The sequence below is a fragment of the Corticium candelabrum genome, chromosome 18 (assembly GCF_963422355.1).
Source record: "Corticium candelabrum chromosome 18, ooCorCand1.1, whole genome shotgun sequence".
NCBI classification, from domain to species: domain Eukaryota; kingdom Metazoa; phylum Porifera; class Homoscleromorpha; order Homosclerophorida; family Plakinidae; genus Corticium; species Corticium candelabrum.
Genome location: NC_085102.1, coordinates 927,067 through 942,278, shown reverse-complemented (window position 1 = coordinate 942,278; position 15,212 = coordinate 927,067). Strand labels below are relative to the sequence as shown.

General features: G+C 42.9%; 3 protein-coding genes across 5 annotated transcripts in view; 2 read left to right on the top strand and 1 right to left on the bottom strand.

Moving 5' to 3' along the window:
- The window catches only part of LOC134193945 (carabin-like), a 37,318-nt gene extending 37,118 nt beyond the window's left edge, over positions 1-200 (bottom strand). For both annotated transcript variants that reach the window (XM_062662813.1, XM_062662814.1), the window contains exon 1: positions 56-200. In XM_062662813.1, coding sequence (XP_062518797.1) covers positions 56-132 — 77 coding nt within the window. In that variant the 5' untranslated portion in view covers positions 133-200. The remainder of the gene's footprint in view (positions 1-55) is intronic.
- Positions 201-438: 238 nt separating this feature from the next.
- LOC134194171 (uncharacterized) lies at positions 439-14,794 on the top strand. 2 transcript variants are annotated; one of them, XM_062663083.1, is made up of 21 exons: positions 439-607; positions 682-738; positions 814-851; positions 916-1,062; positions 6,084-6,140; positions 7,631-7,751; positions 7,856-7,948; positions 8,002-8,162; positions 8,225-8,310; positions 8,379-8,462; positions 10,538-10,600; positions 10,659-10,700; positions 10,759-10,794; positions 10,854-10,945; positions 11,005-11,041; positions 11,098-11,161; positions 11,227-11,311; positions 11,371-11,433; positions 11,510-11,585; positions 14,236-14,320; positions 14,391-14,794. In XM_062663083.1, exons 1-21 carry the CDS (start codon positions 473-475, stop codon positions 14,581-14,583), a joined length of 1,815 nt encoding a protein of 604 aa, XP_062519067.1. In that variant the 5' UTR covers positions 439-472; the 3' UTR covers positions 14,584-14,794. The 2 variants fall into 2 exon arrangements, with proteins under 2 accessions (XP_062519067.1, XP_062519068.1); XM_062663084.1 differs by lacking the exons at positions 916-1,062; positions 6,084-6,140.
- On the top strand, positions 1,535-5,671 carry LOC134193887 (uncharacterized). The gene has a single exon (XM_062662737.1). The coding sequence runs from the start codon at positions 2,382-2,384 to the stop codon at positions 3,144-3,146; it is 765 nt and encodes a 254-aa protein (XP_062518721.1). The 5' UTR covers positions 1,535-2,381; the 3' UTR covers positions 3,147-5,671.
- Positions 14,795-15,212: the final 418 nt, after the last annotated feature.

Below are 15,212 nucleotides of genomic sequence, written 5' to 3'. Positions count from 1 at the left end.
TACAAACACGATCAATGATCGTTGAAACGTGGTTGCAGACAAGAACGTAACTTACTTGTGCTGGCGGTAATCGTCATCTGACTTTGATACTAGAAAGCCGTATTTATCCAATTCCACACCTGGAGTCCCCATATCTCTCAAAATTCTTGAGTCCAGCAAAAGATCTACTTTTTTAGTACAGTACAATGGACCGCCACGCATTCAAAGTACTGCGCATGCGATAAGTTAGCCTTGTCATGATCACATGATCCGTGGGCACGTCATCAATTCGGTTGGATGACAATTCAGATGCGATCTGAACGGCAAACTGCAGTCTACTAACCTTGATCAGTCAATCCGCCAAATGTGCTAAGGGTTTCTTTTATTTTCTAGGGTTATCTTAGAGGCAGGGTCGCGTGCATGCTACACCTCACTCTGACTTGCGCGCGTTACGAGAGCATGTGTGCGCCTCCGGAAGAGGTCTAGCTGCGCAATGTACACGTATTTCAGTGTTTTTGCTTTTTGCGTAATACTCTGCTGGTTATGGAAAATACGTAGTCGTCCTCAGACGATACGAAAACCAGAAGGAAAACCACTTGAGGTCGTCCGTTACGAACTTCATGACTACGTACGTACGAAAATGTCCGCAGTTCAATCTGTTCCCCCTCTCATTTTTGTTTTTGTGACTATACTGGAAAATAGAAGCTACCAAATTTGAAAGGAAGATCTCTTGTTTGCTTGGCACACATTGCTAATTCGGTAGGCCTACTACAAACGAAGATGGATATTTGTAATTAGAGTCACATTTTAATTAATTAACTGTATTGTGAATAGGTTCTTGGCAAATGGTTTGTCATTCCAGCTAGTTTAAGGTATTTATTTTATTTTGTCACCCTAGTAACGTTTGCTACTAAATTGCTGCACTTTGATAATTAGGAGATCAAATATGCATTTTCTCAGGAAGTTTAAGATGGTAGAAAAACCAACTTTTCACCCGCTAGTAGTCATGGACCATTTGGCACGATCAGTGCAGTTGTCTCAAACTGTCACACCTGATGATATTGCTTTAGTAGCTGATGAAAGGTACATGAAATGCATATACAGGGGCGGCGGAACCTGGGGGAAGAGAGGGCAGTAGCCACTCTAATATTGGGGTTGGTGTTTAGTGTAGATGTCATCTACTGTAGTTGTGTTGCGCATGCGTGGGTTTTACTAGCTGTTCTAACTTGTTATTATTGTTGCATACAACACGACACATGGTGACAGGTCGTGGATTCTGAACCAAACAGACGCGCAGAATACTCCCACTCATCAATGGGACACGTTGAGCAAGTGGAAGAGGCGAAGCCTTCTCTTCAAGCGGAGGGAGCTTCCTACGCCTGCCACGAGGTCCACGTTCCATCTGGGAGGCATCGAACCGCCACAACCTCTCCAGCTCAAGGGCAACCTTGCTCAGAACTGGAGAGAATGGAGGCAAATTTTGTCGTCCTATGAAATCGTCACACTTCTCCAAGATTAACCTGACAAAATGTGTATTGCAACATTTATCACATGAATCAGACAACGAGGATTACGAATATATAGAACTCTTTGCCCTTCCAAGACAACGAGGAGAAGCAGAAAATGCCGTGTGTCCTCTTGTTGTTTGAAGAACATTGCATAGGAGAAAGTAATGTTATATGCGACCGCTACATTTTCAACAAACGAGACCAGGAAGCACAGGAGCCGTTTGACAAGTATCTTACAACACTTCGCGAGCTAGTCGGACGGTGTCATTTTGGTCCAATGTTGGATGAGCTGCTACGTGATTGCATCATGTGTGGTGTGAAATTTTCCGGTCTACGTAAACAGTTACTGGAGAAGAAAGGTCTCACGTTATGTACTTGTGTGGACATGTGCCGTGCAAGTCAATCACAGCAAAACAAATGAAAGATGAGTGCAGTTGAAGCTGTTCAAGACGGTGGAGCCCAACAGAAGGACAGGTGCAGAAGAGGAACCGCCCAGGAAGATGGTAAAGGTGTGGTCACTGCGGACACTTTCGTGCTAAAGGCCGTGAGAGGCCGTGCCAAGCTTATGGTCGCACCTGTGAAAAATGTGGAAAGCTAAACCACTTCTAAAAATGTGCCGTTTTATGGAAGGGAAGACACAGAAAAGCTCAAAGGCAAACCTGTGGCAAAGTTTGACAAATCCAGGTTTCTGAGGATTCATCAGACTACGAGACTTTGATGACGCTCAACATTGAGCAAGAGGATGAAGAAGTTGCTGTCAATTGCATCGAACAACAAACCAAACTCAAATCACAGTTGTTTGTTCCAATGCTGGTCGGAACAAAGTCAGTACGGTTTCAGGTTGATACAGGAGCAACGTGTAATGTAGTTTGACGTCAAGATCTACCAGACAACATGGAAATTCAGCCAACCTCACAGGTCCTCTCAATGTTCAACAGGGAGAAAATTATACCGGCTGGAAAATGTGAATTGAAAATGATCCATCCACGTACAGGGAAGAAGTACAAAGGTCAATTTGTTGTCATGTCGGACACACCTATATCAATCCTTGGAGCGCGATCAAGTCAACAAATGGGACTAGTCAAAGTGGATGAAGAGCCGACTCTGAAGATCAATACACCAGAGATGAAAACACCATTGCAAATGGAGGATATACTACGGGACTACACAAGTGTATTCAGCAAGGAGTTAGGCTGTTTCCCAAGTGAACTGCATCTGAAAGTGAATCCAGCCATCACCCCAGTACAACTCCCCATTAGAAGAACACCAATCTCTCTCAAAGGCAAGCTCAAAGGAGAACTGGATCGTTTAGAAAGTATTGGCGTTATTTCACGCATTGAAGAGCCAACTGAATGGGTATCAAGCTTGGTGGTAACGCCCAAACCAAATGGCACACTTCATGTTTGTCTGGACCCAAAACTGCTTAATCGAGGTCTCAAGCGAAGTCATTATTCTATGTCTGCTCTAGATGATGTATTACCCCAGCTGACACGTTCCAAAGTGTTCAGTCATGCTGATGTACGAAATAGATTTTGCCATATCAACATGCTAGTTAACAACATTTGGAACTCAGTACGGGCGATATCAATGGAATCGTATGCCCTTCGGCATAACACCAGCACCGGAAATTTTCCAAAGGATGTTGCAGCAGTCACTTGATGGGTTGGAGGGACTGCTCATAATTGCAGATGACATTCTTGTCATAGGGGAAGGTGACACACTTGAAGAAGCAGAATCAAACCACGATGATAGAATGCTGAAGTTTCTGGAATGCTGTGTGGAACGTAATATCAAGCTGATGGGAGAAAATTCAGACTGAGGGCAAGCTCACTTCCATATGTTGGTCATGTGTTGACGCCAGATGGTCTGAAGCCAGATCCTAAGAAAATCATTGCTATCCAACACATGGCCGCACCCACAGATGTGCATGGAGTTAGACATCTCCTTAGGCTAGTTAATTGCCTAGCACATTTCTTGCCAAGCCTTGCTGATATCTGCCATCCATTAAGGCAACTCACAAAGAAGGATACCAAATAGCAATGGACATGAACGGAAAATACAGCATTTGAGGAAGTCAAGAAGGGCTATCATTTCCACTCCAGTTCTAAGATTCTTTTATCCAAAGCTACCAGTAACTATACAGACCGACGCCTCATCAACAGGACTTGGCACTGTATTGCTACAGAAGGGGCAACCTGTAGCCTATGCTAGCTGTTCTCTAAAGCCGAGTGAAAAAATATGTGCAGATTGAGAAGGAGCTGTTGGAAATAGCCTTTGGACTGGAAAGATTCCATCAGTACATGTATGGAAGCGATGTTACTGTGGCAATCGATCATCGTCCACTGGAATCAATATTGTGAAAACCACTGCATCTTGCACCAAAGAGATTGGAATGACTTTTACTACGAGTAAATGCCTATCACCCAACAATCAAATATAAAAAGTGGCTGAGTTATACATTGCGGATGCCTTGTCACAGGCCACACTTCCACAAGACAAAGATGATGATGCTAGTGCAGAGATACAGCAATTTTACGCTGAAGTAGCCTCAGTCAATACGCTGAGGAAATTCAAGTCGCTACAGCTGCAGACGCAGTTCTACAGGAACTTGCACATGTTGTCATGACAGGCTGGCCCGATTCCAAATTTGATGTCCCTCGGCAAATCATACCTTATTTTCGGTTTGCAGATGAAATCACAATGCAAGATGGCCTACTTCTCTGTGGAACACGAGTAATCATTCCAGAATACCTTTGCACAGAAACACGTGGAAAGATACACGCAGCACATCTTAGAGTAAACGCTTGCTTGCTTAGAGCCCGTGAAAGTGTTACTGGCCTGAAATGAGTGCAGAAGTGCAATGCTTGGTCAGCACATGTGAATCTGTCGGTCTCTGGACACCAAGTAGCAGAAGTAGACAATAAGGCAGCATGCTGTACCCATTCGATCATGGCAACGTGTGTTGCAGTGGATCTGTTCACTCTGAAGGAAAATGAGTATGTAGTCACAACAGATTATTTCAGCAATTTTTCAGAGGTTGATGAGCTGCGGAAAACCACTTCACACACTGTCATCCAAAAGCTGAAAATTCTTCGCTCGCCATGGTATTCCAGACGTTGTTGTGACAGACAATGGACCTCAGTTTTCATCTGAAGACTTCCAACGTTTCGCTGCTGAATGGGAATTTTCACATATCACCAGCAGTCCGGGTTATCCACAAGCAAATGGGAAAGCTGAAAGCGCCGTAAAATCAATTAAACGAATGCTGAAAAGAGTTGAAAGAGCAGGTTCAGATCCCGTGCTTGCATTGTTAGCCCTGCGTAACACACCAATGGAAGGTCGCCAGGCAACTCCAGCCCAGTTACTATACAGTCACCGCTGTAGGACACTCTTACCTATTGCTGCTCAGCTCTTGCAACCAGCAGTAGTCTCAAATGCTCGAGAAAGGTTGAAAGTCAATAAGGCTAAACAAGCCAAGCAATACAACAAGCAGGCTAAAGATCTACCACTGCTGAATGTTGATGATACCATCCGAATGCAGCCTATGAACGGACAATCAGATTGGAAAAAGGGAGTTGTTGTCATTGTTCTTCCACATTGAGCTTATGAAGTAGATGTAGGATCAGACAAGCTGCTACACCGAAACAGACGACAGCTACGATATTCTCAGGAAAAAATCACCCGATCAGGCAACACAAGAATCACAGTCTCTGAAGGAAGATCAAACTACATCTTCTGATCTGGACTTCCTCTTACCATCTACTGTAACTGTCTCAACAGCAAGGTCAGGCGCCCAGATTCGAGAAACACATTGAAGCCCTCTTCTGTCCTTCTTCCACAGGAGACTGCAAAAGCATCAGACAAGACTGACCCACAAGTCAACTCAACCAACACTCACTCTACTCAAGCAACTATGAACAAATCGTCTACAAGTCAGTCAGAGTTGGCACACACAAGAAGTGGGAGAGCAATTTATAAATCCAAGTACTTGGATGATTACATTTCGTTGTTAGTAAGAGATTTGTTTGTTGAGTCATGTTGTTACTCCCTAGAGACTTCGTCTTAGCAGACAAAGGGGGTAGTGTAGGTGTCATCTACTGTAGTAATGTTGCGCATGCGTGGGTTTTACTAACTGTTCTCACTTGTTATTATTGTTGTTCACACAACACGACACAATTGGGAGGCATCGCCCGCCCCGCCAATACTGGATGCTACATAAATGCATTGGGGTTTGAGACAGAATCTGCATGGGGTACCTGCAAGGTTGGTGTCATCAATGACTCGTTGTGCATGCAAAGTTCACATGGTCAGCCTCTTCCACATTGCGTACAAGTAGAAATGCAAGTAAAAATACTAATGGGTGGTGTTGCAGTTGATTTGCTTGATACACATTGTCGTGATCATTTGTGTGCATGCTGCTCTGGCTACTACAGATTAATTAATGACAAACCAACACATACCAAATTCAGCTAAATTCAAAATGGCAGCAGTCTGTTATGAAATTTTGTCCCCCACCAATCCAAAGAAGCTTCCGCCGCCCCTGATATATAACCAAACGTTTGTGTACACATTTGAACGTCTTGTGTTGTTTTATAGGGTTGAATCGGTTGGATTCCATTTCACATCTATTATTGATTATGTTGATGCATACAGGTTGACTATGAACATTTGTTGACACTTTGCATGGCAGCATATATAAATAAGTAACATGGTTGGATGCAATTTTTCATAATTTTGAAATACTCGTAATTAGCAGTTCCAAGTTACAATAGCAACAACGTCAGACAAGATGAAATGTGTGTGTGTGTGTGTGTGTGTGTGTGTGTGTGTGTGTGTGTGTGTGTGTGTATGTGCGTGTGTGTGTGTGTGTGTGTGTGTGTGTGTGCGTGCGTGTGTGCGTGTGCGTGTGTGCGTGTGCGTGGTGCTGTAGCTCAGTTGGTTGGACAGGACCTTGCAGGGTTGCAGGTTCAAGTCACAGTGATGGAGAGCTATGGCATAATTTCCTTAAGCAAGAAATTACACACTATTGCTTCTCTCGACTCGAGTATAAATGAGTACCTGGTCATTGACTGGGGCGGACCGCTGGCTTGGCAGTAACATCATGCAGCAGACGGGTACTTGTGGGCCTTGGTGTCCAGTCCCAAAGCTGTGCCATAGTCAGTGCTCTGGATAACTCTGGCCAAGCTCCAGGTGGATTGTAACGCTGGCCCCAAGCCTCCACATAGCGCATGGAGGCCCTGTCTCTAGAGGCAGGGGAGCTATCTCCGCAACTGACCTTAAGGTTGACGTCATTCATGAATGATGTGGAGGACTTGACATTTGTCCATTTGTGTGTGTGTGTGTGTGTGTGTGTGTGTGTGTGTGTGTGTGTGTGTGTGTGTGTGTGTGTGTGTGTGTGTGTGTGTGTGTGTGTGTGTGTGTGTGTGTGTGTGTGTGTGTGTGTGTGTGTGTGTGTGTTTATCTACACACACCTTGAACCTTGAACCTTGAATCTGCCATACCCACTATGGGCTTATAAGGCAGTGCAGCACTTTTCTCCATACTTTGCAATCCTGAGCCTGTGCTAGATTGTCAATTCATGATGTTGGGCATTATAATACTCTTTCTTGTATCACAGTACAGTATCCACTGTTGTTTGACACCATGTGCAGGTTGTTTGATAAATTGATTTCAACAACATCTTCTGATGTCTTTGAAAGGGTATTCTCTCAACATGGCCTAACCATTACAAAATCTTCTAAGGATTTGTATCTCTATATGCTTTTCAGCTGCTGCTTTCAAATTGTCTTCAATTCTGATCTGATCGTACTTTGTAACACCCAAAATAGCGCTAATGCATCTCAAATACAATGTGTGTAAGGCATAAATATCAGCCATGTCATTGGCCAGGTCTCACATCCATATAACAATGTTGGAATAACTAAGGTTTTAACACTCTGACTCTCATCCACTTGCTGGAGTTTCAGTTAGTAAACACCTTACACACACACGAGCACGCGCGCTTGCACACACACACACACACACACACACACACACACACACACACACACGCGCGCGCACACACACACACACACACACACATCAAATAAGCAAGTTTACCAGAATTGTTTTGAAACTATTATAGTATGTGCTTGGTCTCACAGGTGTGGGAAAACAAATCCATCTGTTGTTGCCCAGTCTGTGCTTCAAGCTATAGTGAACTCTAATGCAAACCCCAAACCTCTACGGACATTTGTGCAAATAGATGAGAAGGAAGTGAAACAAGTACTTATTAATCTGAACAATAATATGTAACATTTCCTAATAATTAAAGCAATTCAATTAGATGTTATATTATGTCGTTTAAAGTTTTGTAAACTACATATTAGATGGCGGCTGCATCAACTAAGAGATATGAAGAAGGTACACCTTTGTCGATCTTTGATGGTATTCCAATTGGGATAAAGGAACAAATGGCTGTGGTAACTATAATAGTTTATGTTGATGTAATGCAGGTAATTGGGTTTTTTTCTAGAAACCGTATTACCTCCGTTGTGGCACTACATTTATGGGAAGTGAATCGTGTACCAGTGATGCATCAGTAGTGAAGAAGCTTAGAGAAGCTGGAGCTGTAATTATTGGTATGACTAACTTACATGAAGTAGGAGCTGGGACACTCGGAAGCAATCCAAATGGGTTCTTAGAAGATGATTGATTTGAGAGTTGCAGTTTTGAGTTAGGATTAATATTTGGGTTAGGTTACATGGAACACCAAGAAATCCATACGATATTGACTGTTACACTGGAGGAAGTTCTAGTGGCTCAGCAGCAGCTGTTGCTGCAGGTCGTAAACAATACAGCAAGAAGGTGAGATGATGTTGCAGTTGTTGATGTATGGTCTTTTTGTGACAGGTCTTATTCCTTTGGCAATTGGCACTGATGGTGGTGGCTCATTACGAATTCCTTCTAGCCTTTGTGGTGTTGTTACTTTGAAAGGTGTATGAGTGTGCACAAACATGCGTGCATGTGTGTGTGTGTGTGTGTGTGTGTGTGTGTGTGTGTGTGTGTGTGTGTGTGTGTGTGTGTGTGTGTGTGTGTGTGGTGCTATAGCTTAATTGGTTAGAGAGTCAGCCTATAGAATGACTACCTCTGGGACTGTGCAGGGTTGCAAGTCACAGTGATGGCAAGCTATGAAACTCACACACAATTGCTTTTCTCGACTCAGGAGTGTAAAGGAGTACTTGGTCTTTGACTCGGGCTCTAAGCAGCTATCAGTTGTGACGTGACATGCAGCCACTGGGGTCTAGGGTGAGACTTCAGGTGTTCACACCACAGTTGGCTTCACAAGCCGGTGCTCCTGCGAGTACCTGGCCGGGCTCCAGGAGATTGCTAGCGGTAGCCCAGAGTTCTTCAGAGTAGTGCACAGGAGCCCAGCTGTTAGCTGGGGGTGTAACCAAGTAATTGGCAGCTCATGTTTAGGATTTTCTTAGTGTGTGTGTGTGTGTGTGTGTGTGTGTGTGTGTGTGTGTGTGTGTGTGTGTGTGTGTGTGTGTGTGTGTGTGTGTGTGTGTGTGTGTGTGTGTGTGTGTGTGTGTGTGTGTGTGTGTGTGTGTGTGTGTGTGTGTGTGTGTGTGTGTGTGTGTGTGTGTGTGTGTGTGTGTGTGTGTGTGTGTGTGTGTGTGTGTGTGTGTGTGTGTGTGTGTGTGTGTGTGTGTGTGTGTGTGTGTGTGTGTGTGTGTGTGTGTGTGTGTGTGTGTGTGTGTGTGTGTGTGTGTGTGTGTGTGTGTGTGTGTGTGTGTGTGTGTGTGTGTGTGTGTGTGTGTGTGTGTGTGTGTGTGTGTGTGTGTGTGTGTGTGTGTGTGTGTGTGTGTGTGTGTGTGTGTGTGTGTGTGTGTGTGTGTGTGTGTGTGTGTGTGTGTGTGTGTGTGTGTGTGTGTGTGTGTGTGTGTGTGTGTGTGTGTGTGTGTGTGTGTGTGTGTGTGTGTGTGTGTGTGTGTGTGTGTGTGTGTGTGTGTGTGTGTGTGTGTGTGTGTGTGTGTGTGTGTGTGTGTGTGTGTGTGTGTGTGTGTGTGTGTGTGTGTGTGTGTGTGTGTGTGTGTGTGTGTGTGTGTGTGTGTGTGTGTGTGTGTGTGTGTGTGTGTGTGTGTGTGTGTGTGTGTGTGTGTGTGTGTGTGTGTGTGTGTGTGTGTGTGTGGTGCAATAGCTCAGTTGTTTAGAGAGTCATCTTATGGAGGGATTACATCTGGGACCTTGCAGGGTTGCAGGTTTAAGTCACAGTGATGGCGAGCTATGGCATAATTTCCTTGGACAAGAAACTTACACACAATTGCCTCTCGACTCAGGAGTATAAATGAGTACCTGGTCTTTGACTGGAGTGGCAAAGGCCTCCGACTGCGACAAAGTCCATCAGCCACTGGAGTTCAGGTGGGACTTAAGGTGCCCACACCACAGTTGGCTTCGCAGTTGGTTCTCCTGCGAGCACCTGACCAGGCTCCAGGAAATTGCTTAGCACGACCCATAGCTCCTGCTTAGTGCACAGGAACCCAGCCATCTGGCTTGGGGACATTACCGTTTAACGGCAGCTCCTTATCAATTTTTTGCCATTTGTGTGTGTGTGTGTGTGTGTGCGCGCGCGCGCGCGTGTGTGTAAATAATATATCTACAGTGCAACCTTGATTATCCAGACTTCTCCAGAGACAGGTTAGAAGTCCGGATAATCGAGTGTCCGGATAATCGAGTGTCCGGATAATCAAAAGTTGATAAAATATCAACTAATTTTCCTCCACTGTAAGACCACACTCTCACATTGTGTTTCCACACTTACTGTACATTCATATCACTAGAAGAGTCATCAACAGCTACCTATTTATTAGATTATTACGTTTTCTGTTTGTATTCACTCATTTGTGAGACGCTGCATCTACAATGTATTAGTACGAAGTGAAATTATGTTATAGTAGTTTCTTTATCCGGGATTGCATTATCCATGCAGGAACGCAAAAAGTCGGGGGGACACAGAATTTGTCCGGATAATCAAGGTTATACTGCGCACTAATTTTTATCCTTCATAGCAACACATGGTCGTTTAACTGGTGCTGGTCAAGCACTTTTATCTGCAACAGTTGGAGATCCTGGTATGTCTCATTGTTTGCATGTCTAATTTGTGTGTACTGTAGAGCTTGCACTCAATAGGACCTATTTGCTCATGTGTTCGTGATGTCGCCCTTGCTTATGGTGAGTTCTGATTTATACATGGATGTGACTATGTAACAGTAACGGCCTTTTATTGTAGACCTTCTTGCTGGACCTGATTCTAAATTTGAATTAGGTGCATGGCTTTGGCTATTTTGTACATTATATAATGTTAGTGTGCAAGTGTTATTTTAGGGCTTTGCCAACCTCCTGTTCAAAAGTGTTCATCATTGAAAAGTGGCAGTCTTTCTGGCATAACAATTGGCATTTATTCTTTGTATTTCAAGGTGAGCTTGTAAGTTCTAAATTAACGAAGTCTTGGATATTCTGGATTTGTTGTTTGCAGCATGGGAACCAGGAAGTTGTTGATATTTGTCAGAGAGGTTAGTTCATACAAGTTGTAATTAGAGTGTTTGAATAAAGGCTTTGTTTGGATAAGCTGTTGAAGGGTTATGTGACTTGGGAGCCGAGGTTATTGATATTGAGATACCAGAACTTGAGGAAAGTTAATTGTTTCACGCTGCAAGATGTCTTCTTCGTGATTATGGATGTTTTAATTACCACAGGAGGCAAGAGTTGCTCACTCTGTCACAATATCTGGGGAAATGGCTTCATTTCTAAGGACGGAACAAGAAGAGTTTGGTAATTTAATGGCAAGTTGGGATATTCCTATCAAAGACTTATCTGTTCATAAGCTAATTTTATGTTGTAGAATTCTGATATTCAAATAATCTTGTGTGCTGGTGGTCAAGTAACCCTTCATGACTACCTTTTGGTAAAGTTGCGTTGTATGTTTTCTGACGTAGTTCATGCGATTGAACTGGTGTTGTTTGTATCTGTGCTTGTCTAAGGCTCAGCAGCAGCGTACAAGGTCCATCAACTTTTTGAAGGATATTTTCAACACCGTAGATTGCATAGTGACACCTAGTGAGTACATCTTGTGTTTCTAAGTTGGTTCTAAGCATCAGCTTAATTAACATTTTCTGCATGTATGCTGATTGATTTGAAACACCATTTGAAGTGTGCAGATGCATCTATGTGTGTCTGCACTTCTTGGTATTATATTCCATTCCTATTTTGACACAGTATTTTTCACTGTATTGTGAAGGGGTGCATGGGAAGTATTGATGCCTTGTATTAATTGCACATCCAAAGTACTGGAGAAATTAATTCATCATAAGTTACCATACTCCTTGATTATTGCTCCACTTTTCATAGTCAAGGTCAATTATGGGATGGGTTTTTTTCAAAAATGGACACCTAAAGTTGTTAATTAGCTGTTTTAATTAATGAACTTAAACAGCATGCTGCTACACTAGTAGAGCACTGCTACCACCTAAAATATAGAATCCTAATCTTTGATACGGTATCTGAGTCATCAAAGCCTTCCAACACGTGGTCAACAGGCAAGATAAGTTGAAGAATATTATCATTTCTACAGGCGCAAATCTAGCAAACATGCAGAGTCGTTGTGGAAAGCGCCAATTATCGATAAAGGGAAAAAGGTGTGAAAGTCTTAGTTTTTTTTTAAAAAATTGGGGCTGGGGGCTTACTTGAGCCCTGGGGTATTAAGCAAGTAGAGTCCCGGATTTAATATGGGACAGTCTCAAATATGGGACAGTCTCAAATATGGGACACTGGAACAAAGCTTCAAAGCAAGTTACCTCTCCTTTTTTATAGCAAAGTATAGACTGATCATTCATAAATCATTTCTGTTAGATTCAAGCTAATCGGTTTAATTTTCATACTGCCACAAGCTCTTTTTTGAGGAAGGGTCTGATTCTCCAATATGGGACAACACCATCTAATATGGGACAGCCGCTAGTTCTCGTTGAACAAAGTGTCTTAATCATGGATCGGGGTTTCAGTCAAGAGGGACACGACTCTTCTACCTACAATGTTGGAGCCAAGTTCGTCACTTCGCGCTTCTCTTCTCTAGAGACGACGGAAGGGGCGGGTCGCAGCATGGAGCCACTGTAATTGTCTAGTTCCAGTTTGTGTCATCCTCGTTATATTTGTCTTTCTGCATGGTCATCTCCATGTACACTGTCTCTTAGAGCCAGACCAGGTACTGCACGGTCATATGTTCGTGAACGCGGGGCTTCAAACAATGCGCAGATCTCATGAATAATCTAGAATTATGTATACTAAGCTAGTAAAGAGAAAACTTAGTCTAAGTGACTTACAGTTGACTAAACTGCATAAATCTTCAGTTCAGACCTTCCAGAAACATGCACTGTGTGAATGAGGAAGTCACTGAGCTATAAATAAACAACATGGAGTGTTTTTGATGCAACCAAGAGATGCTTGAACACAAAGCTAGCCATTTCTAGACTACGAGCTGTTTTTGCAGCTGGGTATTAGCTAGCTAGACAATGCAGACAACAGTAAAAAAGCTCTGTAACTGAGTACAGAGGACTTGATTAATCAGTAGAAGCATTAAACAGCTTTGTGTTGCTGTTTGAGAGTCAAATAAATTCTAGGCCACGCAACATTGTACATTGTCTCGCTTCAAACAATACGGGTGTCCCATATTAGACGCGGTGACCCGCCCCTTTACCGTTGTCTGTAAAGAGGAGAAGCGCAAAGCTACGAACTTGGCTTCAACATTGTAGGTAGAAGAGATGTGCCCCTCTTGACTGAATACCCGATCCATGATTAAGACACTTTGTTCAGCGAGAACTAGCTGCTGTCCCATATTATTAGATGGTGTTGTCCCATATTGGAGAATCAGACCCTTCCTGGAAAAAGAGCTTGTGGTGGTACAAAAATTAAACCGATTAGCTTGAATCTAACAGAAATGATTTATGAATGATCAGTCTTTACTTTGATATAAAAAAGGAGAGGTAGCTTGTTGAAGCTTTGTGCCAGTGTCTCATATTTGAGAATGTCCCATATTAGATCCGGGCCTCTACACCGATATAGAAATTTCTGGATTCTATGATTTGTTATGCTTGGTCTGTTTTTAATTATTGTATGTTGCAAGTAAAAGCCAACCTTGACGAATAAAAGCTGAACAGGTGCATTAAACACGGCAGCTCTTCGACGGTCGTAGACTGGCAAACGACTGTGGGTGTATTTTTTCAAGACCCGGATATCAGCAAAAATATGTTCCATTTCCCAGCATCGCCCACTATAAACGACACACTCGGCGCGTACCGTCCGACGTCGGGAATGGGCAGTCTAAATTCGGTGGAGATACGATGTGCCGTTCCCGAGATATTCCGCTCGCGCGATCACGTCGTCGTGGGAGAAGTCAGGAAGACGACCACGGTCTCACTTTCGACCCGAATGAATTTGGTGTTCGCGAGCCAAATTCGGCCAAGATCGGACTCGCCGTTTTTGAGAAACGCTCGTACGGATGGACACACAGACAGACAACTCTCCTTTATATATATAGATAACTATATCACTGACTAGATGTTAATGCACATGTAATTGGTTGTTGAGTTTAGGTAAGAGAAACAAACTGTTGAAAGTATTACTAATTTTTGGTCTTATTATAGCTAATCTAATTTTTGGTATTATTATAGCTAATCTTTAATGTTCAGAAAGTAAGTCTGTTTATGTTGTGTAGGTTGTCCTATAACTGCCCCTCCTCTAGATGACAAAGCTCTAGAGTTTGGTGAAAGTAACATGGCTGTGACAGGACAGTTAATGAGGTACAGCTGGAGTATTGGTTGTAGTAAAATAATACTTTCTTCTATGATACCTGGCATCGGTATCTTGCAGATATATGTTTCTTGGCAACCTGACAGGTGTACCATGCATGACATTGCCAGTTGGTTATGATTCACAAGGTTTGCCCATTGGATTGCAAATAATGGGCAAGTGGTGGGACGAGCAGTTGCTGTTTCGTGTGGCTCTTGCAGCTGAGACATTGGTTGAGAAGAGAAAGCCACAAATGCACTACTCAATGTTGTAATAAATTCCATTTAAAGTGTATGTGTCAGTTGAAGCGTAACAGATGTGATGGCTGTTTCATGTCTCAAGTAGATAAAATTTGTTAAAGATTGTTGTTACCTGTTATTGGCATGATCATGTAAGAATTTCATCGTACAGAGTTACCATTGTGACTATGATCATTAGCCATGATCACAATTTCACACCTGCTAGAAGCATGTATCTAAATAATGTGACAGTCAAGATTGAAAATAGTCAGATGCGTGCGTTTGCTGAAAACCCGGATAAGGCTGCCCAATTAGATCTGGGTACGCAAGGCAGGCAAGGTAAAATTCAGATTAGCAAGGATTCAGATTAGCGAGGTTCGGATTAGCGAGGTGCAACTGTACATCATTCAGTGTAAAATACCTGATTAATATGAATCTTTTCATTAATTGGAACAACAAAACAATCCATTTATGATAACTTTGAATACTAAGCTGTTCAGCTAAACCGGTTTGTGACATGCTCTATCTACAACTTTTCATGGATGTACAACAGTTGCTCTTCAAAGAACAGGCTGACAGCTGAGACTAATATTACAAGTATAAAAACATTTTGGAAAACGAGAAAGATGTAGGGTTGCCAAAACAAGACCATGTAGGGTGTACT